The sequence below is a fragment of the Tachyglossus aculeatus genome, chromosome 10 (genome assembly GCF_015852505.1).
Source record: "Tachyglossus aculeatus isolate mTacAcu1 chromosome 10, mTacAcu1.pri, whole genome shotgun sequence".
NCBI classification, from domain to species: Eukaryota; Metazoa; Chordata; class Mammalia; order Monotremata; family Tachyglossidae; genus Tachyglossus; species Tachyglossus aculeatus.
Genome location: NC_052075.1, coordinates 39832394 through 39857211, shown reverse-complemented (window position 1 = coordinate 39857211; position 24818 = coordinate 39832394). Strand labels below are relative to the sequence as shown.

Genomic DNA, 24818 nt, shown 5'->3' with positions numbered 1-24818 from the left:
TTTGTTTTTATTGGCTATAAAAGAATTCAAGGGCTAATCAGCCTGGAAATTTAAAGAAAAAATTTTAAAGTGGGAGCATCCACATAAATATCTTTCTACAATAATTGCATTTTCTTTGCTAGATTCCCCAGTAGCTTTTCAGATGGTTTGAGGATTGATTTTGACCCCGACAAATATTTTTATTTTGATATCCTTGCCTACACATATTGAAAACAGAAAAATCCATGTTCTGGAAGATACATCCTGAAAATAGTCTTTTTATGAAAATTAACACATATTTTTTACCATGCTTGGAAGAATAGTGCAATGAACAAAGAATCCAGGGCTTTTGCAAGAGCATTAGGAGAAATTGAAATTCCATTTAAAGAAGGAGGAAGCATTTAAACAAATTCTAAATATGCTCCCCAAAGTACATTAGTTGACAAATCCCAGGGGCACTGATTCCACCTCTGCTTATATTTGCAAAGCACAGTTCAGACAGGAAAATGCAGGTGTTCAGAAAGCGAGTAAACAAAAAAGCAAAAGCCCAACCAGAAGTTTTGAGAGTTGAAGTTCAGAGCCAGGTGCTGTACTTTCCATGATCTGAAATTTCCTAAGAGTGATTTCTCTGGACCTCTGCTCTCTTGGTAAATTATTTACTGGGGCCAGGCATCTTCTTAGAAACAGCTTTTGAAAAAATCCCAGAATAAAGTTTCAGGCAATAAATGTGTCTGTGCTTTGCTCCTACCATGAACCCACCAAAAGAGAGAAATCATTTGCCTTTCAAATATAATTGAGAGAAAAAAAACTAAAAATAGTGGTTCAAAACAAGAGGCCCTTCTGGTGTCTTAATTTAGAGAAGCATTGTTGCCTAATGGTTATATCATGAACCTGAGAGTCAGAAGGACCTGGGTTCTAATCACGGCTCTGCCACTTGTCCGCCGTGTAATCTTGGGCAAGTCACTGAACTTCTCTATGCCTCAGTTCCCTCATCTGTAAAATGGGGATAAATATGTGAGCACCATGCGGGACTGTGTCCAACCTGATTACCTTGTATCTGTCCCAGCCCTTAAAATAGTGTATGGCATGTAGAAAGCACTTAAAAAGTACAAGCAATCTATATATGTATAGACAGCAATCTATATATGTATATTTATACATATAAAATAGTATGAATAATCAATAAAGTAATCAATTATAGTTATTGAGTCCTTACTATTAGCAAAGCACTCTGTAAGTACTTGAAAAAGTACAATAAAGTTGGTAGACATGATCTCTGCCCTCAAGGAACTTACAATAAGAGGAGGTAGGCAGTTGTTAAAATAAATTACAGATAGCAGGAGAACAGAGTAAAAGGACATGTACATTCTCTAGATTGTTTGCTTGTTGTGGGCAGGGAACCTACCTATCAAATCTGTTGTATTGTCCTTTCCCAAGAATTTAGTACAGTGCTCTGCACACAGTAAGTGCTCAAAAAATACCATTGGTGATGAACATGTTCATAAGTGCTGTGGTAGTGGGAAAAGGATGACTATCAAAGTGCTTAGAGGTATGGACACAAGTGCATAAGTGACTCAGAAAGAAGTAAGAATAGGGTAAGAAGACCAGCCAGAGGTTAGTCAGGGAAGACTTCCTGGAGGAGATATGATTTTCATTTTTGAAGATGGAGAGAGTGGTGGTCTGTCAGAAATGAAGGGGGAGAGAGTTCTAGGCATGAAGGAGAGTGTGAGCAAGAGGCTGACTTCAAGAGAGACTAGATTGAGACATAATCAGTAGGTTGGTAGAAGAGGAGTGAAATATATGGGCTGGGTTGTAGTGGGAGGGAACAATCAATCAATCAGTCAATCAATCATATTTATTGAGTGCTTACTGTGTGCAGAGCACCGTACTAAATGCTTGGAATACTACACTCTAACAGAGTTGGTAGACACATTCCCTGCCCACAACAAGGTTACAGTCTAGAAGGAAGAGCAAAAATAGGCAGGAGGGAGAGGGTGATTGAGTGCCTTAAAAGTAATGGTGAGGAGTTTTTGTTTGATGCAAGGATGAATAGGCAACCACTGGAGGGTTTTGAAGAGTGGGGAGACATGCATATAATTTTTTATTCAGAAAAATGATCCAGGCAGCAGAAGGAAGTATGGAGAGGTGAAAGGCTGGCAGCCGGGTGATCAGTGAGGAGCCTAATGAAGTAGTCAGGGTGGAATAAGAAAAGTGTTTGTACCACTGTAGTAGCAGACTGGATGGAGAGGAAGGGGCAGATTCCAACAAAATGTGGGGACTGACAGAATACATATGTTGAAGGAGAGAGAAGAGTCGAGGATAACATCAAGGTTGTAGGCTTTGGAGACAGGGGAGGGAGGTGGTGATGTGAACTATGATAGGAAAGTCCAGGGAAGGAGAGAGTTTGAGAAGGGAGAAAAGAAATTCTAATTAGTGTAAGATGTCAAGAATAGTTAATATTGTAGATGAAAAAAGGGAAAATATGCTCTATAAAGATTGTTGCCCAAAACAGAATTTATAGGACTCAAAGCACCCTACAAGCAACCTCATCGAAAACCATTGCATCCTTAGAATGGATGCAATGAAACTGCAAATGGAAATCTCCTACCAGTAAGCATTTGGAGACTCCCTTTCCAAGGGTAGAGAAATGGCTGGCTCAGAAAATCAAACAAGGGTATAATAAACCAGCAATGACTCCCATTAGAGCAGCTGCAGTAGGTTAAAATAGGGACAGAGGGGAAATCAACTTGACTTTGAGAGACATTTTATAATGCCCCATATATTTCAGCCTCTAACAACAGTGGCAGTGAATTTTCAACTTTCTGAGTAACACTATGCTAACAAGACTGAAAGATTAGGAGAGAGGGAAACTGAAGATTCCAGTTTCAACTCCAGTTGTAAAATTTGCATAGGCCTCTCCTCATTTATAAAATCTCCTTCCTCTCCCTTCCTTTTCCCTTCTTTTCTCTAAGGCTCTCCATTTCCCAAGTCTAATCAATCAATCAATGAATCATATTTATTGAGCACTTACTATGTCCAGAGCACTGTACTAAGCACTTTGGAGAGTACAGTACAACAGAAGTAGCAGCCCATCACGAGCTTACAGCCTAGGAGAACAGACAGCACAAACTCTTGGACACCGATCCCAAATAAATTCCCACAGAAAGAAAACATAAAGAGAGAATAAGGGAAATAAAAGTGAAGCAGATGACCTAGCATTTCTTTTCAATCAATCTTTGGTATTTACTGAGCTCTTACTATATACAGAGTATATATGTACATACTTATGATTATAATTCTATTTATTTTTATTTTTATTAATGATGTGTATATATCTATAATTCTATATATTTATAATGATGCTACTGATGCCTGTTTACTTGTTTTGATGTCTGTCTCCCCCCTTCTAGACTGTGAGCCCATTGTGGGCAGGGATTGTCTCTATTTGTTGCTGAATTGTACTTTCCAAGTGCTTAGTACAGTGCTGTGCACACAGTAAGCCCTCAATAAATATGAATGAATGAATGAATGAACCAAGTGTTTGTGAGAGTACAATATAACAAAGTTGGTAGACATTTCCCCTGCACACAACAAGCTTACAGACTAGTCTTTTGGGTTCATTTCTTGATTTTCCCAAGTCTGCCTAATTATGTTCAGTTCCTGAATATGTGGACCAGTGCTTATTGACATCCTTTTAGAAAGGTGGCAGTCTAATGCTGTGACATGGTACTCTTCCTTGAAGCTGTTCAATTTAGAGTGTTAGACCTCTGAGGAGAAGTGGACTATGTGTAGCAGAATCAGGTAGAAAGTCACTGTAAACACTCAAGGATTTATGTGTTGAGGGAGAGAGATGAGTTGAGGATAATGCCAAGGTTGTGGGTTTGTGAGACAGGAAGGATGGTTGTCATGTCAACTGTGAAGGGAAAGTTGGGGTAAGAGAGACTTTGGAAGACGAGACAAAGAGTTCTAGTTAGTTTAATATCGTTATCATGAGTGATATTTATTGAGCACTTACTTCCTGCAGAGCACTATACTAAGCATTTGAGGGTGCAATGCAACAGAGATAGTAGGTGTGTTGCCTGCCCACAATGAGTTTACAGTCTAGAGGATGTCATAATTAATCAATCAATCAATCAATCATATTTATTGAGCACTTACTTCCTGCAAAGCACTATACTAAGCATTTGAGGGTGCAATGCAACAGAGATAGTAGGTGTGTTGCCTGCCCACAATGAGTTTACAGTCTAGAGGATGTCATAATTAATCAATCAATCAATCAATCATATTTATTGAGTGCTTACTGTGTGCAGAGCACTGTACTAAGTGCTTGGGAAGTACAAGTTGGCAACATATAGAGACAGTCCCTACCCAGCAGTGGGCTCACATCTAGAAAAGGGAGACAGAGAACAAAACCAAACATACTAACAAAATAAAATAAATAGAATAGATATGTACCAGTAAAATAAATACATGAATAAATAGGGTAATAAATATGTACAAACATAAATACATATATACAGGTGCTGTGGGGAAGGGAAGGAGTTAAGATGGGGGGGATGGAGAGGGGGATGAGGAGGAGAGGAAGGAAGGGGCTCAGTCTGGGAAGGCCTCCTGGAGGAGGTGAGCTCTCAGTAGGGCCTTGAAGGGAGGAAGAGAGCTAGCTTGGCGGATGGGCAGAGGGAGGGCATTCCAGGCCCGGGGGATGACGTGGGCCAGGGGTCGACATTGGGAAAGGTGAGAATGAGGCACGGTGAGGAGATTAGCGGCAGAGGAGTGGAGGGTGTGGGGTGGGCTGTAGAAGGAGAGAAGGGAGGTGAGGTAGGTGGGGACGACGTGATGGACAGCCTTGAAGCCGAGGGTGAGGAGTTTCTGCCTGATGCGCAGATTGATTGGTAGCCACTGGAGATTTTGGGGGAGGGGAGTAACATGCCCAGAGCGTTTCTGTACAAAGACAATCTGGGCAGCAGCATGAAGTATGGATTGAAGTGGGGGAGACACGAGGTCCCCAACCCCTCAGGTTGTAAGCTCCTCATCATCAGGAAGGATTTGTACCATTTATTTATCCCACCCTCATCCCCAAATCACTTATGTACATATCCGTAATGTATTTATTTATATTAATGTCTGTCTCTCCCTCTGGACTGTAAGCTTGTTGAAGGCAGAGAGTGTATCTACCAACTCTGTTATACTGTACTCTCTCTTAAGGACTTAGTACAATGGTCTGCACATAGTAATTGTTCAATAGACTTGATTGATTTATTGATTTATTTTACTTCTGTTGGAAGCTGGAGGTCATTAAGTGCTGTAGCTGCTGCTGTTGATGTTATTGCTGCCGCTGCTGCTGCTGCTACCATTTTTGCTGCTGTTGTTGCTGTTGCCAATAGCACATAAGCAACCAGAGGAGATTTTCTTCATTCCCTGTTAGGTGTGGTCTTTTGTCACTCAGAAGCTAAATATTCTTTAAGCAGGTGGCTTTACAGATTGCCAACTGTAACTACCTACAGAGGACATTGCCAGTTCCCAGTGTTGGTGCCAGATTGGTGGCATGGCCAGTGAAGCTGGGTGACACACCTGTCTCAGGCCAGGTCTGACAGGGGTTACTGCTGCTTTTCTCCAAATTTGGTTGAAAACACCACATACAGATGGGAAAAAATACTCCAGAGTCCAATATGGCCAAACCACCAGTTCTCCAGGCTTTTTTCTTGCCTTCCATCTACCACAGACTGTGGGGAGGGGTCGGAGGGGAGGAGTGTCCCATGGAGGATGGTGAGGAGCAAGGTAGTGGTTCAGGACTTCAGAGCTACATCCTCAGCACCGCCAGCCAGGAAGGGAAAGCCTGCCCTGTCCTGGGTCCACTTCTCACAGGTTTCTCTGTGGTTTGGCTTGGCAATTATATGGCCTAATTAGAGCAGTGTGGCTTAGTGGGAAGAGCATAGGCTGGGGAGTCAGAGGACCCAGGTTCTAATTCTGACCCCACTACACTTGTCTGCTTTGTGACTTTGGGCAAATCACTTAACTTCTTTGTGCCTCAGTTCCCTCATCTGAAAAATGGGGGTTCAGTATCTGTTCTCTCTCCTACTGTGAGCCCCAGGTTGGTCCTGATTATTTTTTTCTACCTCAGGGCTTAGTACAGTGCTTGACACATAGTAAGTACTTAGCAAATACTATAATTATTATTTTTTATTGGTAGGACTTTGTCGGGCACTGCTGGAAATGAGGCTTTTAATTATTTCTGCACCCAAGTACTATTCCTAGACTTCTTTACCAGGCTCTTCTGGGCAGGTCAAAGGTCAAATCCTGCAAACCACATGCAATCATCATTTAGAAGATGAATAGTTTAAAAAGGAGCAGAGAAACTAGTCCTCTTGTTCTACCTGAAAAAAGACATCGAGCCAAGCATTTTAGCATTTACTTTATCTCCCCTGCTAAAGGGTAAAGAGCCCTGGTTTAAGAGTTAGTTCATTTGCTTTTAGGTTGTTTGTCTTTTTACTAAGGTAGCATGAAGTGACTCTTCATTGGGAGTAAATAAAATAACTTAAAAGCAAATGAGCTGCCCAATTTTCCCAGACTTGCATAGAGTAAAATGAAATTGAGTCGTCTGCTACGTCATGACATATTGCCTCATTTATTTTATTCTGTCACAATTTTCCTCCAGATTTAAAATGACCAGCAAGTTCTATGCAAGTTCTGCTCGCAAATGGTTTACTTTAGATTCGGTGGAGATTTTACAGGACAATCGAGAGACTGCTCAGTTTAAGGCATCAATCATCTCAGCTCCTGTGGAGTATTCATTTCACTGTCAGCTGGTGGGAACCAGTCCTCGCCATGGTGCCTGGCTGATTCCCTCCAATAATGAAGCAAGGAGCTGGGACATTGTCATTTCTGAATTCCAAGTGAGTACCCTCATTCACCTGAGTTGCAATTCCAATGGCTATCATTGACAGGAGTGTGCCTAGTCTACCATTTATTCATTAACACCCTAATTTCTTGTTCAACTCTAAGGAAATAGAAAGTATTTTGCCATGAATAGTTGGCTGGAGGTGAATTATTGCAATGTGACCTAACCAACTGTCTAAATCGGGGGAAAGGGGCCACATTCAGTTTCACATTTAGAAAAACCAGTAATTATGTCTGAAAATTGTATAATGCTTTTATTTTTCCAAAGCGCTTTCAAAACAGTGATCCCATTTTAGCCTCACAGCATCGTGGTGAGGCAGGGAATGGCAGGTATCATTATTATTCCCTTTTCACAGGTGAGGAAACTTAAGCTCAAAGAGGTCAAAAGACTGGTCAGAGGTCACACGGGAGGCCTATGGCTCAGCTGGAACCAGATCCCCAGTGGTCCAAATCCCAGATGCATGGTGTTTGATAATGCTGTTGCTATTGAGTGCCCTTCTCCTCCTCTTTTGACCAACCGGGAAATTTTTCTTTTCAGTGCAGTGGGGGAGAACTTTTAGGGTTTAGAATTTATACATTTATAGAAACCACTTTCCCTGGACTTCCTGAGAGCCTCACATGCATTTAATGCCTGCTGGCCACGATTTTTACATCTTTTTTAATGGTATTTCCTAAGCAATTACTATGTGTCAAGCATTGTTCAAAGCCCTGAGGTAGATACTGTTAATTGGAATGGATGCAGTCCCTTTCCCATATGGGGCTCACAGTCTAAGTAGGAGGGAGAACAGTAATTGAATCCCCATTTTATTCATTCATTCATTCAATCAATCGTATTTATTGAGCGCTTACTGTGTGCAGAGCACTGTAATAAGCTCTTAGGAATTAAAAGTCGGCAACAAATAGAGACAGTCCCTACCCAACAATGGGCTCACAGTCTAGAAGGGTCACACAGATAAGGAAACTGAGTCATCGAGACATTAAGCAACTTGCCCAAGGTCACTCAGCAAGCAAGTGGCAGAGACAGGATTAGAACCCAGATCCTCTTACTCTAAGACTTGTGCCTCTTTCCACTAGCCCACCCTGCTTCAGGTTATGTAAGCATTTCCAGCCCAACTCTTCCCCCAAGCTGGCTGAGCAGAGCCACAGACAGGATTCTCAAAGATTCCTAGTAGGGTCCCTTCCAATTCTGAATGGGAGTGTGTGTGTTGGAATCCAGTAAGAAGGATCCACAGTCATTTATAGAACAGGGAATAGAGTCCTTCAAGGAAATGAGGAATGGTCTGAATGACCGTTATGGTTTATAAGCCAATCTACCTGAACTGCTAATATTTTGAGGTCCACCATCTGAATGAACAGTAACTAAAATGGCTTTACCTCAATTACTTGTTCTGTGAGTGGATGCAAAAAGCAGGTTTTCCTTTGCCAAGAATGGCTTCTTGCTCTTAGTGAAGAAATAAAAAAAAAGCCAGGCCAGAGGACATGTGTTCTCCCAATACTTTTATCTGGGAAGAGGAGATCTATACCCATAACACCTACGGTCAGAATGCTTCTGCAGGTTCCCTTAGTGTGTAGTTGGATGATTTGTCGCATAACTCAGAAACAGATTTCCAGGCAAAGTGTCTTATCTACCCAAGTGGAAAAGAAATAAAGGCAGACCCACAGGAATGGATATTTATGGAAAATAATTTTGTAAAGAGCCTGATGTGTCTTCTGAATGGAGGCCTGTTGTAATTATTCCACAAAGTCACCCACATCAATATTTTTCTTTTTCCATGGTATTTGTTAAGCGCTTAATATGTGCCAGACATTGTACTAAGTGCTGCGGTAGATAAAAGATAATCCTGTTGGGGACAATTCCTGTCCCACATGGGGCTCAAAGTCTTAATCCCCATTTTACAGATGAGGTAACTGAGACACAGAAAAGTGAAGTGACTTTCCCAGAGTCACTCAGCAGATGAGTGGCAGAGCCAGGATTAGGACCCAGGTCCTCCGACTCCCAGCCCTGTGCTCTTTCCACTAGCCATACTTCCCCTTCTGGATCTCATTTCTGCTGTGACTACGAAATATCTGAAAGAATATCATGCATGGTATCCTTAGCAGAGTGGACACCTTGCACTATCCTCTGGTTGATGCTTTTCAACAGAGGCTTCTGGCTCAAGTTGACAATAAATTGCCTGATAATGAGAAATCAGTGTGATGTGCTATATTAGGTGAGAACAAACTCTTACTTCATTTCTCCTTAGAGAAATATATTCTGTAGAGATTCAACAGGTTTTGTAAGAGAACCAAACCTAAAATGCAATGATTTTTTGTTACCCATTGCTCTTCCCGTTTGTGACAAAGGCTTTTTTCCTGACAGAATTTCTAAAACAAACATCATAGTTGTCCTTTGGTAAGAAATAGCCCTGTGAGTGGAGATCTGTTAAACATCCAGGCAAGGAAGAGAGATGATGGAAGGCTAACCCTAACCCTAACATTATCTGTCCTAAAGCTGAAGAATCTTTCTGCCCACCACCAAAAACTTCTCCCTATGTCTTTTCAGATCCAAGCATTTGGAGTCCAAAACAACCTGTTCCCATGTGCCAGTGACTGCACTGCCTTCTTCTCTCCTGGAATTTGGATGGGTCTCGTGGTATCCATTGTCTTCCTCTGGATCCTGATATATGGAATCCATATGATCTTGCAGCTGACCACCAGCAGTAGATTTGACAACCCCAGAGATAACCCACTGTCCATTCCTCACGCAGAATGAATACCAATTGATTGATTGACTGATTAATTGAATGAATGACAGACTAGCCCTGCTTCGATTCGCGGCTACCTTCAATCTCTTTATCAATTCTCTATGGCCATCTCCTTCTTCTTCCTGAAAGGCATCATGGCAAATCTGTATTTTTTTCTAATGGCTCATTAGCATAATGATGAGAAAATATTAGTCTCAAATACATTGAATTCCAGGCAATAAAAGCTTCCCTGAAAAAATAATCTTGCTCTCATCAACAATGATAATTCTGCCAGCTGTTACCTGCTAGTTAATCACAGGTGGAGATAAGGGCCAGAGGAAAAGTCAACCATCCCCAGGACCCGAGACAGTCATTAAAATGACCAGCGGTGTCTGCCTGCAGATTCATTGCTGCTATTAGAAAAGCACATTTTCAAGTTATGCTCAAGGGCTCTCATTTCATGGAAAATAAAGTGTTTATTAAGAAATTATATGCAGAAAGCTGTTCAGTCTCCCTGAAAGATGTTTTTTCTACCTAGAAGAAAGAAGTCAGCCATGTTGGAAATGTTGGAGATTAATGATATTCTGGAATAGAAGTGTCTGGATGGATAATACGCTCTAATTTTAATAAACTCAGGTGAATAATAGTGGGGATTTTTGCATCCAAGAGTGCCTCTTTCTCCTAGTAGTAAAATTCCTTAGGAGCTAGGATAATTCTCAAAATATCTATACATGTATAAGAAATTTAGACCCAGTCCATGGGGAATTACAGGTGGAAAAACACCATCTTATTCTACTTTTAGTGTAAGCTGGTCCACCTGGCTCCCAGGAATTTGCACAAAATACCAGTTCTAATTTTGGTTGCTGTACAGTTTGATAGGGTCTTAGTAATAACACATCCACTGCTCCCCCTCCCCTCCCCAACAACCCCCAAGGATGGGGTAAGAACCTTCTACATCCATTCAGCCACACAAATTAGAATGCTTAGTACAGTACCCTGCATACAATAAGTACTCAATAAATACCACTGATTGATTGAAAGGAGCTGGAGAGGTAGACCAGAAATAAGTTGTCTGGAACCCAGAGGAAGTAGGGCATGGGCAGATGAACCACACTGGGCTTGACCCACCTGTGGCCACAGTGACATGGAGCCTCTTCTGGTTATTATTATTATAATATCCAGAGGAACTATTACTCCCCTAGTTTCGGGACAGGGTTGTTGGCAATTCTGCAGTCCCATCTCAGTTTCTAGGGACTGCTTCAGTCAGACCCTGGTTCCCTGCCACAGACTAACAATGCCCTCAAGTCTGGGAATCTGAATTTCCCAGAATTCCAATCCTATACCACCTCTGGGACTTTTCCATGAATGGCCTCCAGCTTGTCTACATCTTTCAGCTTGTGAGGCCACTGCAAGTTCTTGCCTGCTTGCCCATGAGAAGAGACTCTAGTGTACCACTCAGCACCGTAAGGGAAGACGTCTAGGCTATAATGCTTTCAAGATGCTTGGTTTATTGTCTGAAATGGTGGAATAATTTGCTATCCATTTGCTTCATGGGCTTGGAGAATTATCCCTACTGAGGCTCTCCTGTGCAGTCACTAACTGAGGCAGACAGAGCAGTTCCTTTCTCTTTCCCTTCAAACGAATCTACTTTGTTTTTCTCCATCCTCATGTTCACTCACTTTTATATTACTTTTTAATGTTTTTTTGTTAAGCGTTTATTATGTACCAACGACTGTATTAAGCAGCTGGGATAGATACAAGTTAATCAGTTTAGACACAGTCCCTCTTCCAACTGGGGCTCACAGTCTAGAGGACTGTTTCCTGGCTGGCACTTGGAATGATTTCCAATTTAGAATAAACTATGGCTCTGTGGTGATGTCATTCCTTCTCCCTCTTCCAGTTTTCTGTAAACAAATTAAATTGAAGGTTGGGTGATCCTCCTTCAAGTGGCCACCTCCTTGGCACTTCTTTCAAACTAAAAATCCTGCTATGTTTTTCCCCTTTTATTTTTTCCCCACAGATTTTCAGCCAGTGTTCAATCCACATGACAGAATGTAAATCAGTTTGAATTAATATCTCTAGTAAAATGTAACAGCATGCTGGAGCAAATGTTTTAAAGTCCATCCACATAATAGCCATCACATCTTTTTCTTTTTTTGTTTGTGGTGTTTGGTACAGTGCCTGGCACATAGTAAGCCCTTAACAAATACCACAGAGAAAAAAAGATTGTGGTATTTGTTAAGCGCTTACTGTGTTCCAGGCACTGTACCAAACTCTGGTATAGGTACAAGCTAATCAGGTTGGAAATTGTCCTTGTTCCACATTGGGCTCACCATCTGAATCCCTATATGAGGTAACTGAGCCACAGGGAAGTTAAGCGACTTTCCTAAGGTCACTTAGTTGACAAGTGGTGGAGCCGGGATTAGAACTCAGGTCCTCTTTCCACCCAGCCATGCTACTACCTCAACCAATTTTCTACAACCAATTCTGCAATTCAGTAGAGGGAGAAAAGTTCTTTGGACACAATAACTTTTAATCCTTTACAAATCCTCAAGACAATTTAGGATTAAGATCTTCACATATCTTCCCTCAATATCATCCCATCATTGCACTAAATGATTAGAGCTGACATCCAGAGGTGAATCTCCCAGAATCGTGCTTATATTTATGCCTGACAGAGATCAGGTTGGCATTCTTCTTTCTTGAGACTTCCCTCTAGTTCTCCCTAAATTTTCAGGGATCAAATAGTTCTTTAAATATCTGAGCAACCTCAGGTCCACTGGGAAGCTCGCTTTTCCTTTTCTTCTACTCCTTTCTGTGTCACCCTGACTTACTCCCTTTATTTATCCCCTCACCCAGCTTCACAACACTTATGTACGTATCTGTAATGTATTTATTTATAGTAATGTCTGTCTACCCTTCTAAACTTTAAGCTGTTATACTGTTGTATTGTATTCTCCCAAGCGCTTAGTACTGAGCCCTGCACACAGTAAATGCTCAATAAATATGATTGACTAACTAGACAGGTCAAAAGCCTGCGGCAGGTATTGCCCAGGTCTTTCCCTTCCCTCCCTCACAATCTAGGTTAATGCCTATCAAAAATTGGTAGCCCAAATCAGATTTATGGGCCTTTCTATGTCCTGTTTTCCCTTTAAAGCTCACCTTTAAAAATGGCTTATTGGGCAAATTCACCCACATATGGACCATCAGTTGTAGGTGGTCCATAAGTGAGTGAATCTGCCCAACACAGAAATAGCTTTATTTCAGACCCAAAAGGAGGGGAGAATTGTAATTACATCATTTATGGAAAGGTCAAGGTTATGTGCTCTTGTTGTTTGCAAAATGTCAGAATGGCTTACATTAATATCATCTCCTTCAAAAACTGTGGGGAATGGAAAAAAGGCACCCTGAGAAACCACCTTCTTCTCCTTTCCCGTCTCAGCATCCTATTAGCTCCCAGCCTTCCTTAGAACACCACATTCATCTTTTTCAACCTCACTTTAAGACACAAGACATCATTTCCTCTTGTCAGCCCTAGACCCAGAGAAATGGGATAATAATATTCTGAAAATGGGGCAGTGAAACTAGAGTGAGCTTTAAAAACAGTCCATTTATCCTTTCTCCACAGGAATAGAATTTATTAACCCAGAAGAGTGTATGGATACATATAGAATCTGTGACAAATATGCTTGGGTTACGAAATAAGCTGCATAAAATGCAGTGAAACCACCCAGATACATGTCTCCTCCATGTGTAAGTCATTTTGATAGTCAGTCTGGCCCCACCTAAAGTCCTGCCTTTCATATTTGTTAAAACAACTGCTTGAGGATCTGTATTCATTTCTCAGAAGCCCAGCGAAAGCCCAGAGAGATCAGAGAAGGGTGTAAGTACCATTTATGCTCCCTTTATGTAAGGGAAAGCTGCTTATCTGTTTGGAAAATGAGCCATCACAGTGAATTTGTGCTCACTCCATCATTTCCATAGCAACAGACTTTGATGTAACAAACCCAGAAATTCAGTGCAGAATCAGAAATAGCTTAGAAAATGGAAATGGGAATTCAAAAAGTTGCTGGCAAAGTACACAAATGGCTTTTGCATCAGTGTTTTCTCTCTCCCTCTCTGTCCCCAATGTGAAGACTGTAATCTCACTGTGGGCAGAGAACGTGTCTGCCAATTGTTCTATTGTACTCTCCCAAGCTTTTACTTTGCACACAGTAAGCGCTAAAATAAATGTGATTGACTGACTCACTGCTTAAAAATGAGCTTATTCCTGCAGTTTGGAATAACATGAAATTAGTGAAGCCCTGGGTGCCTCACATTAGCCTTAAGGAGGATGGTTCCTTCAAACTGAAGGGGATATATTGGCTCACACATAATTTAAGAAGTCCTACGTATTGTTTCTTAGGACTCTAAAGAGTTCCGGAATCACTGGCTTCCCAGCCCACTATTTCTGGGATGTTATTTCTTAAATCAGTCAGTCAAGAAAAGAAATTTCCGGCATTCCTTTACTACTATCATAGCCACAGAATGACTGGGCATTTATGATATCAAATACCTATAGAATGATCATTTCATACTTTATGAGTTGTGTAGTCATGATTTCTATTATCAAGGGGAAAAGAGTTTTAGATTGCTAGGCTGGTAGGAATGGATCCAAGATCCATAATATCGCTCCTTTTCTGGTGATTCAGATTGCCATACTTCCCATGAAGGATCACAGAGAAAATCGTTTTAGTGGACTAAGTGTTCTGGATCGACTGCATGATTGATGTGAAATAGGTTATTAGCATTTACTTAGATGACCGTAATGTTTAATGAATGGGACACCATATTGTAGCTATCTATCTAAAGCTATATATCTATAATTGTGTAGCTATATAGCTATTTATATAGATGAAATTAAGCTATTGATTAGATTTTTATCAGTGTGTGAGAGTGTGGCTGAAAAGATCAATGGGTGTCATGTACTATCTTCCCCATTGTGTGCCTGTAATGATCACAGTTGCATTTGCTACCCACAGAGTGTGGTTCTGATTTCATTTCAATTCCTTGGATGTCATGAACCTCCCAAAGCCTTTGTTTCAAGCCAGAAATCCCATTTCTCTTTGCTTTGTGTTGGGATGATCTGTTTTCTGCTGCTGTCTCTCAACCATCCACTATTGTGCCACATGATTTTAAAGTTTTCTGAATGTGTTGCTAAAACATTTGTTCCGATCACCTTGGTAATGATAACCCAATTTCAACTCTCCATAGAGCTGCTGTTTGAATGTGATGCTGTTATCCATCAGTCAATCAATCAGTAGTGTTCACTGACCACTTACTTTGTACAAAACACTGAGCTAAGCACTGTGGGAGAATACAATAGAGTTAGTAACTATGATCCCTGACCTCAAGGAGCTTAAAATCTAGCAGGGAAGATAAATGCTAAAATTGATTACAGATGGGAAGGGGTAATAGAATATAAAGATATGCACAAAAGTGCTAAGGGAGGCGGGGTGAGTTCTCATATACTACAGCGGTACAGAAGTGCTGAATTAATTATGCTATTTGTTAAGGATTTAGTATGTGTCAAGCACTGTTCTAAGTGCTGAGGTAGATAGGTTAAGTAGGAGGGAGTACAAAAACTGAATTCCCCATTTTACAGATGAGGAAACTGAGGAACAGAGAAGTTGGGTGATTTGCCCAGGGTTACATATCAGGAAACTGGTCTAGCTGGGATTAGAACCCAGGACCTCTGACTCCCAGCCTGTTCTCTTTTCACTAGCCAACACAGACCTCAAATGCTGAAGTAGCAGTTGGGAGGATAAAAGGAAGGGATATGAAAAATCAATCAGGAAAGGTCTCCTGGACAAGGCTGATAATCATTATTCTCACATGTTCCATTCAGAGAAGCAATGTAGGCTGGTGGAAAGAGTACAGGCCTGGGAGTAGGAGGATCTGGCTTCTAATTCTGGCTCCACCACCTAACTGCTGCGTGACCTTGGACAAGTCACTTAACTTCTCTGAGCCTCAGTTCCCTCATCTGCAAAATAGGGATTCAATACCTGTTATCCCTCCTACTTTGACTTTGAGCCCATGTGGAGCCTGATTATCTTGTATCTACCCCAGTGCTTAGTACAGTGCTGGCCTCATAGTAAGTGTTTAACAAATACCACAAGGATTAGTATTATTATTATCAGAGAAACTTCAATTTAAGTAGACAGCTTCTAGGAACTCATTATTTGGGATCCTGTCTTGCAATTAGTTTTAAAGTTCCATACAGCACCTAGGTAGTATGGGTGGAACTTTCCTGGAATCAGCAGGTCCCTACCACAGTTCCTGGCACATAGCCATAAAGAAGAATAGACACCTATGGCTCTAAATCCCTTCAGTTTGTCTAAATTTCAGTGGCACAGATCATTAGAAAGTTTGGGATCATTATATAACATTATGGGTCAGAAGGACCATTCTGAAATTGCACTTTTAATTAAAGGATTAATTAGTCAGAACCTAATTGGAGCTGAATTACATTCCTGGACTTTCAATCTGCAAAGTTTTCGCTTCTTTTTTTTTTCAAGGGGGTAGTGGATGCAAGGAAGGAGAGGAATTGTTCTCTTGATTGCAAATGCTGAAGTGCTGCTCTGGAGGATTGGTATTCCAGTCACCTGTTTGCAGTTATATGGATCTAATGATATTCTTTTCCACAGGACCTTGATCCCTCTCTACCTGACCCAATGGTGATTTTCATCTCCCAATGCCCTGGATCCTCTCAGGTTCCCTGTTCTGAGCCCTCTCTGTGTCCTAACCTCCCAGTATCATGGCTTAAATCTTCTACTCTTAAAGTGATTGAGACTCTTTACCCCTTTAACTTTAAGTGTGATTGGCTGGTTTCCAAGTCAATTCCATGTAAGGCTTTAGCACCTGCCAATTAAACCTCCCTCAGGGAGGGTCACTTGGGAGTGAATCTCCTCCTGTGTTTCTTCTCTCTTTCCTGAGTGTGAGGGCTAGCTGTGGTGAGCTCATCTGTTGGCAGGGAACATGTCTACCAAGTCTGTTATGTTGTACTCCCTCAGGTGTCGAGTACAGAGCTCTGCACACAGTAAGCACTCAATAAATGCATTTGATTGATCAATTGATTGCCACAGTGACACCAATGTCCTCTCATAGCTCCATATTGCTGGCATCCTGTCTGTGCAGTTGTGGTAGCCTGAACTTCCCACCTTTACCTCTGGAAAGACTCCTAAAAACAGACAAGGATATTCCGGTGAAGCAGGGGAAGGAACTAATTTTCATTCTTTCTGAAGTAGCAGCCTCCTCCTCTTTCCTTGGCATAGTTCTTTTTCTGAAGCAGCAGGAGTCAAAAGAAGACAGATACTATGTTCATCACTAAATTGCTCATGGCTGTCCTAAGCTGTGAGGTAGATCACTGTGCAAGAAGGGAGCACTAAGAAGCAATTCAATCATATTTATTGAGTGCTTACTGTGTAATTAGTTTGGAGCATTGGTTACTCACTTCTCTGGGTTGTGTTTTTTTTTTCTTGTTCCTTCTCCAGGGGTGGAACTGTTCAACCATGAGATCAAGTTCCAGGCTCCAAGACGGAAGTCCCACAATCCCTTGTGCTGCTGAGACCAGGATCACAGGTCTGCTCACTTTGCCAGTGGTTGCCCCCTTGTTTTGGGTACCAGTATCTCTCCAGATGAATGTTAGTTGGTTTTGTTATAAATAATAATAATTAAAAAAACAATAATTGTGGTATTTGTTAAGCACTTATGTGCCAGGCACTGTAATAAGCATAGGGGTAGATATAGTAAGCTGAGTTGGGCACAGTCCCTGTCCCACATGGGCTCAGTCTCCATCCCCATTTTACAGATGAGAAAACTGAGACTCAATGAAGTGAGTTGCCCAAGGTCATTCAGCAGACACGTAGCAGAGTCAGGATTAGAACCCAGGTCCTTCTGACTCCAAGGCCCATGCTCTATCCACTAGGCCATGCTCTTCTCCAAACTCCTGCCACTGAAGCCAATTCAGCTGTTCTTGTGTGTTCCTACCCAGCCAGTGCAGCACTTGGCTCCGAGGTGGTGCTCAGGCTCAGCTGAAGGCCATGATGATAGAGGCTCTGGATCCCCTGAGGGATGAAAGTCTTGGTCCAGCCAGTTTTGTGCAGCACAAATCTCATTCCCCCCAGGACCTCTCCCAGTTCCAAAAGTCCCTGCAAATATACAAGGAAAAACCATATTGGAGATGCCAAAGTAACCAACTCTTAACCTGGTTTCTTCAGACTTGCAAGGGAAGTAGATTATTATCTCATGCAAGTGAGCCTCTAAAGAGAGAAACTTAAAGAATGAAGAGCTAAAACCTTTAAATTTGACCGAAACTCCTTCCTGGCTACCTAGCATTTATTTCCGTCTCCGTCACCCAACCTGTCATTCAACTCTGTAACTTCTAACCAGGTTTCGGTTCCTGAGTCTCTCCTCACTAGCAAATCCCCCTGAGGTCGGGCAGCTGAGAACAAGTGACAACAATGTGAAACTCTGTTCTTGGCTAACTCGCTCTCTGTTTCTCCGTCCCTCCCCTATGAGGGCACAGATCCATCACTGAAGGGCTGACAATGGTATTCTTCAGTGCCTCTCTTTTCCACTCCCCCTCTGCCATCCACTCGCTCATATACACACACACACACACACACACACACACACACACACACACAGTGCATACCATATCCTTACTCTCTTTTCTGAGCCCTGTTAGTTCTGCTCTTTACTATCCATAGGCCTCAGACCTTTTCTAAGTTGGCTGCGGAGTATGGAAACACTTATGTTGTTCTTCATGATATCTGGTCAAGGTATGTCATTTTATTTTCTGGGTTTACGCTGCCACAACAAAGTATTAATGCCCTTGCTAGGATATGTTAAAGAGTCTGGGTGGCTTTAGGGGAAGAAGCATGGGCCTGGGAGTCAGAGGACCTGGGTTCTAATCCTGATCACCTCTTATCTGCTGTGTGACCTCAGGGAAGTTACTTAACTTCGCTGTGCCTCAATTCCCTCACTCAAAGTGGAGATTCAATACCTGCTCTCCATCCTATTTAGACTGTGAGCCCCATGTGGGACCTGATTATCTTGTATCTACCCCAGTGCTTAGTATAGTGCTGGGCACATAGGAGCTTAACAAATACCACAATTATTATTACTAAGAGGTAAGGAAACCCTGCTCTCACTTGTAGGTTCCTGAAAAAGGCAAAAGTTCTGAAATAAGCTTTGGCGGGAGAAAGAAATTTCTTTGGAATGCTTTCCCATACTAATTTTTATGTGTTGTGCTCTCCCTAGCGCTTAGTACAGTGCTCTGCATAGAGTAAGTGCTCACTAAATACCACTGACTGGTTGACTTGCCCTCAAATGTGCCAAATTATGTCTCTCTCCACCTTCATAGCCCTCTTCAAAAAACACCCCCTCCAAGGGGTATTCCCTAATTAATTCTACCAGCTACATTAATACATTTTTATTCATTTGCTAACCAATCAACCAACAATATATATTGCTTACTGCATGCACAATACTGTACTGAGCACTTGAGAAAGTACACTAGAGCAGTAATGATGCTGATCCCTGACCTCAAGGAGTTTATAATCTAGAAGGGGAGACAAACATTAAACTACCTAACATAGGGAAGCAAGCAAAAATAAGAGAAAGTACACAAATGCTTTTCCTTTTTCTTAGGGGATATGTACTCAAGTGCATGGGTGACATTAGACAGGGAAATAGGATGAGGAGATGAGGAGTAAGTCAAGATGGCTTCCTGAAGAAGGTATGATTTTAGAAGGGCTTTGAAGATAGAAGGAGAGTGCTGGTCTATTGTGTGTGAATGGGTAGTCATAAAGCAAGGAGTTTATGGTGATAGATGCCCTGAATGTCTGTGTCCTAACCATAATTCAGGCTCCTTTTCAAACTTGACCTGTGCTTTCTATCCACTCAGGGTCGCAGCACAAGCCCTTTCTGTGTCCTGCTCTCCCAGCCACCCAGCTCACCAACTCTCATCTCAAGATAACTGAGGGTCTTCTTTTCCAACTACCTGCCCTCTTCCTCACCTCTCAATTTCCTCTCCAATCCTTTTTTTCTGGTTGTCTTGGCTAAGTCTTTACATTTCCATTGGGGAGGGGCACCATTAGAGAAGCAGCATGACTAAGTGAAAAGAGCCCAGGCTTGGGAGTCAGAGGTCATGGGTTCTAATCCCAGCTCCCCCACTTGTCAGCTGGGTGACTTTGGGCAAGTTATTTCACTTCTCTGGACCTCAGTTACCTCATCTGGAAAATGGGGATTAAGACTGTGAGCCCCACGTGGGACAACGTGATTACCTTGTATCTACCCCAGTATTTAGAACAGTGCTTGGCACACAGTAAGTGCTTAACAAATACCATCATCATTATTATTCCCCCTTCTAGACTGTGAGCCTATTGTTGGGTAGGGACAATGTCTATATGTTGCCGACTTGTATTTCCCAAACATAGTACAGTGCTCTGCACACATTAAGGGCTCAATCAATATGATTGAATGAAGGAATGAATGAATGAGTATCTCTCCTGGGTACTGCTTTTTCCTCCTGTCTGTGTTGGGGGGATGGGGTAAAGGGGGAAGGGGTCAGCGGAGCTGGCATTCTTATCTCTGCACCCTAGAACTTTATATTCAGTGGCATTCAGGCACTTTTACTAAGCCCTTATTGGTCCTGATCTTCTGGGTCCACAAGTTGCTGAGTCACCTCAAGTCCAGGCAGCAGCTGTATTTTGCTTAGGAAAATCTAATCTTGCTGTACCTTGATCTCTTCTGTCCCTCTGTGGACCCCTCACCCATGTCCTCCCTCTGGCCTGAAGTGCCCTCCCTCCTCAAATCCAACAGACAATTACTCTTCCCTACGTCAGAGCCTTATTGGAGGCATATCTCCTCCAAGAGGCCTTCCCTAACTAAGCCTGCCTTTCTTCTCCCACTCCTTTCTGCTTCACCCTGACTTCCTCCCTTTATTCATCCCCCCTCCCAGCCCCAGAGCACTTATGTACATATCTGTAATTTCTTTTTTTATATTAATGTCTGTCTCCCCTTCTAGACTGTAAGCTCACTGTGGGCAGGGAATGTGTCTGCCTAGCACTTACAACAGTACTTGGCACCTAGTAAATGACAAACAAATATCGTCATTATTATTACTATTATATAATATTCTCCCAAGTACTTAGTACAGTACTCTGCACACAGGCACTCAATAAATACAATGGAATGAAAGAATGAAATATGCCATCTTTACCAACAGATTTCTCTCTGTGAGCCCAAGCCAGACAATGCAGTGGCTTTCTCCTCCTGCTGCTAAATCTGATAATAATAATTATGGTATTTATTAAGCACTTACTATGTGTCAAGCACAGTACTAAGCCCTGGGCCATACAAGATAATCAGGTTGGATGCAGCTCCTGTCCCACATGCGGTTCACAGTTTGAGAGGAAGTGAGCTTTTTCTGCAACTCTGGAAATTTCTTTTTCACTCATCTTGTTTATTCATTGAATATCAACACCTTAGACTGTAAACTCTTCTCTAGACTGTAAGTTCATGGTGGGCAGGGAATGTGTCTTTTGTTGTATTGAACTCTCCCAAGTGCTTAGTACAGTGTTCTGCACACAGTAAGCACTCAATACGGTTGAATGAATGAAACCCTCTGGTAATCATCTACGACACGTTCTCCAGGGGTCATTTACTTTGTGGCTAACCCCATATCTGAGCTCTTTTTTTTTTTTACAATTCCTATTTTTATGAAATGGAGAAAAGCCTACCTCTTATTTGGAAGACTCTACAGCATAAACTGATAACAAAAGCCATACACTCACTCATTAGCCTGATGCAGTAATAATTAGGGTTTACAGGAGTGGAGTAATAGTAGCAATAGTAATGCTATTTAATGAGCCCCCACTGAATTCAGTCAATCAATCAATCAATCAATCAATCGTATTTATTGAGTGCTTACTGTGTGCAGAGCACTGTACTAAGCGCTTGGGAAGTACAAGTTGGCAACATATAGAGACAGTCCCTACCCAACAGTGGGCTCACAGTCTAAAAGACTAATACAACTAAACTTTGGGAGAGTACAACCAGAAGCACAAGATACATTCTCTGACTATAAGGAGCATGCCTTCTAACAGGGAAGACAGATATACAAATAACTCCAAATAGTGAAATAATAAATACTATTGATGATGATTAATTGAATGCAAATACACACACATGCACACACATGCTGGAGAGGGGTATAAGATCAAGGCAAATGGCAGAACTGGAATTAGAACCCAGGTTCTCTGGCTCCCATTCCCATGCTTTATCTGCTAGGTCACAATGCTTCCCCAACTACCTTACTATGGTTAAATTCATTAGTATGGTTAATCATTCCCAATGCAGATTACTGCTGACAATAAAAAAAGTGATTAGTATTACATAAATTAAAAAAACATCAAAGAAGATACTGGTCAATATGCTTGAATGCTACTGACCTCTCTCAAAATTTTAGGGGCAAAAATTTCAACTTTGTCACTGAAGTGTTAAAGCTACTGAAAGTTCTGCTATGCACATTTCCTGGGCTGGTACAAGATGATAGAAGTGGACACCAATGCAAAAATTGGGTTGGACATACCATGACCCCAGTTTTCAGGTGAAAATGATAATTCTCAACGAGTGTTATTACTTCTACCTGTAGTCTGGATAGACCGAAGTGGTGACTTAACAATGGAACGAGAGCAGGGTGGCCTAATGGATAGAGCATGGCCCAGGGAGTCAGAAGGAACTCTGCTCTAATTCTGGCTTTGCCACATGTCTGCTATGTTATCTTGGACAATTCACTTAAGTGCCTCAGTTACCTCCTCTGTAAAATGGGGATTAGGACTGTGAGCCCAATGTGGGACATGGACTGTGTCCAACCTGACTAATTTGTATCTTCCCCAGCCTTTAGTACGGTGCCTCACATAGTAAGTGCCCAACAAATACCTTTTTTTTAAAAAAAAAAAAAAGGATTCCTTTTTCAATGACAGAGGAAGGACTTTTTTAATCATCAGGACTTTGGTAGAAATGGGAACAGAAATTGCCTCTACAACTGGGTAGAAATAAATGTTAATAGTGATGTTGGTAAATGTTACTAGTCATTGCCACAGGGCAAACATGAAGTCTGGGGCAAATTAAGCAGAGGAAAGTGACTTTTTAAAGCCCTGATATCTGCTGAATCCCAGAGTCCCCCAGAACCAAATCTGGGACTGCAGAGTCTCATGATTCTCACCTGGGTCTCACAGGCAGATTAAGATTTGTTGTCCCAACGATCTGGGGACAAGAAAAGCATAAGTGCATCGTCCAAAACCACAAAAAAAGTTTGTTCACCTGTCGTATTCTGGGAAAGAACCCAGCCAGTTGAAGTTTTATTCAGAATTACTTTGCTTCCTGTTTACTCTCTCTGTTTGTTCTGACTGAAGTTGAAAGTCTTCCTGAATTACAAAGATAATTCCACCCCCACATGTTGTCCTGAAGGGGAATAGGAGAATTGCAAAATGGCTAATGGATTCTGTCATCCTTCTTTATTAGAAGTATTTGATAGGAAGGCTTGGAGTTACCTGTGGGCATATAAATGTCTGCATAGCCATGGGCTCACAGAAATCAAGCAAGGCTGCCATTTGCCCTCTGAAATCTCCCAGCTTTGATGGCATGAGGTAGAGCCCAAATTTATGCCATGGTATTAGAACCACCTCACTCATTCAGCTCTCCCCATCCTACCAAACCTCACTAACCTTCTACAATCCATCCCACATACTTTGCTCCTCTAACAACCGACTCATTCTACAGTGATCTCATCTGTCTCATCCCAACCCCTTGTTCTCATCATCTGCCTGGCCCGGAACTCGCTCCCGATTCATATCTGACATACCACAACCCTCACACCTTCAAAGCCCTACCAAAATTATATTACTCCAAGAAGCCTTTCCTGACTAAGCTGCCACTTCTCCACTGTATTTTACCTCCCTTCTGTGTCATCTATACAGTTGTGTCTGTTCCTCTTACACTTGATACCTCACCCCCTACCCCACAGCACTTATAGCACTTATGTACATCTCTTTACACTCTGATGTTTCCTTTATCTGCAGTTTATTTTAGTGTCTTTCTCCCCCAGTGGATTATGGGTAGGGGTTGTTTCTACCAACTCCATTGCATTGTTCTGTCTCAGATGTTTAATGTAGTGGTCTGTACACAATAAGCGTCCTATAGACATTCAATAAACACTTGATGAGAAGCAGTGTGGCGTGGTGGATAGAGCATGGGCCTGGGAGCCAATAGGGCATGGGTTCCAAACCCACTCTGCTACTTGTCTGCAGTGTGATCTTGGGCAAATCACTTCACTTCTCTGTGCCTCATTTCCATCATCTGTAAAATGGGGATTAAGACTGTGAGCTCCATTTGGGACACGGACTTAGTCCAGCCTGATTAGCTTGTATCTACCCTAGCACTTAGTGCATTACCAGGCACATAAAAACAAAACAAATGGGAAAAAACAGAACTGAGATGTTTTGGAGAAGGACAGAGGAGAGGTGAAAGTGAGTGAATAATATATACCATTCATTCTGGTATACTCTCCCACATAGCACATGAAAGATACTCAATTCAAAAAATGGATAAGGTCACCTTGGGACTTCTGAGATGCCCATTTATGAGATTCAGAAGGCCTTATCAAGAATCATTTGAGGGAAAGTTCTGCTTTTGAACATAATTTTGGGGTTGAATAATTGGCAAAAGAGGTATTTTTCCAATGGTGTGGCCCCTTTCCTCATTTGTATAATAGAAGTGTTGTCCTCAGAGAACACTGAGTATACTACCAGTCACGTGTGACTCTTTCCTCATTTGTATGAAAGTAATCAAGAGTCACACGTGACTGGTAGTGAACTCCAGTGCTCTCTGAGGACAACACTTCCATTATCTGCAGACTTCCATTATCTACAGGCACTCCCACTCCTTCTGTGTCACCCTGATATGCTCCCTTTATTCACCCCTCCTACAATCCCACAGCATTTATGTAACATCTCCATAATTTATTTATTTATATTAATATCTGTCTCACCCTATAGACTCTAGTCCATGGAAGTAAGCAACAGTCTTCGGATGCTTACTGATAACTAAGGGATGAATAAAATTAGTAAAGAATTCCTCTCCTTGACACAATTGGGGAATGCTAATTTTAAT

The 24818-nt window shown here is 41.8% G+C and overlaps 2 protein-coding genes across 2 annotated transcripts in view; both read left to right on the top strand.

The window, feature by feature from the left end:
- Nucleotides 1-9730, top strand: part of LOC119932856 (V-type proton ATPase subunit S1-like) — a 49706-nt gene extending 39976 nt beyond the window's left edge. Inside the window, exons 10-11 of the mRNA XM_038751978.1 lie at nucleotides 6635-6872; nucleotides 9419-9730. Of these exons, the coding sequence (XP_038607906.1) occupies nucleotides 6635-6872; nucleotides 9419-9628 (448 nt within the window). The 3' untranslated portion in view covers nucleotides 9629-9730. The remainder of the gene's footprint in view (nucleotides 1-6634; nucleotides 6873-9418) is intronic.
- Nucleotides 9731-18342: 8612 nt separating this feature from the next.
- The window catches only part of SLC13A1 (solute carrier family 13 member 1), an 89773-nt gene continuing 83297 nt past the window's right edge, over nucleotides 18343-24818 (top strand). The window contains exon 1 of the mRNA XM_038752622.1: nucleotides 18343-18421. The gene's annotated coding sequence lies outside the window, so the exon portion shown is untranslated. The remainder of the gene's footprint in view (nucleotides 18422-24818) is intronic.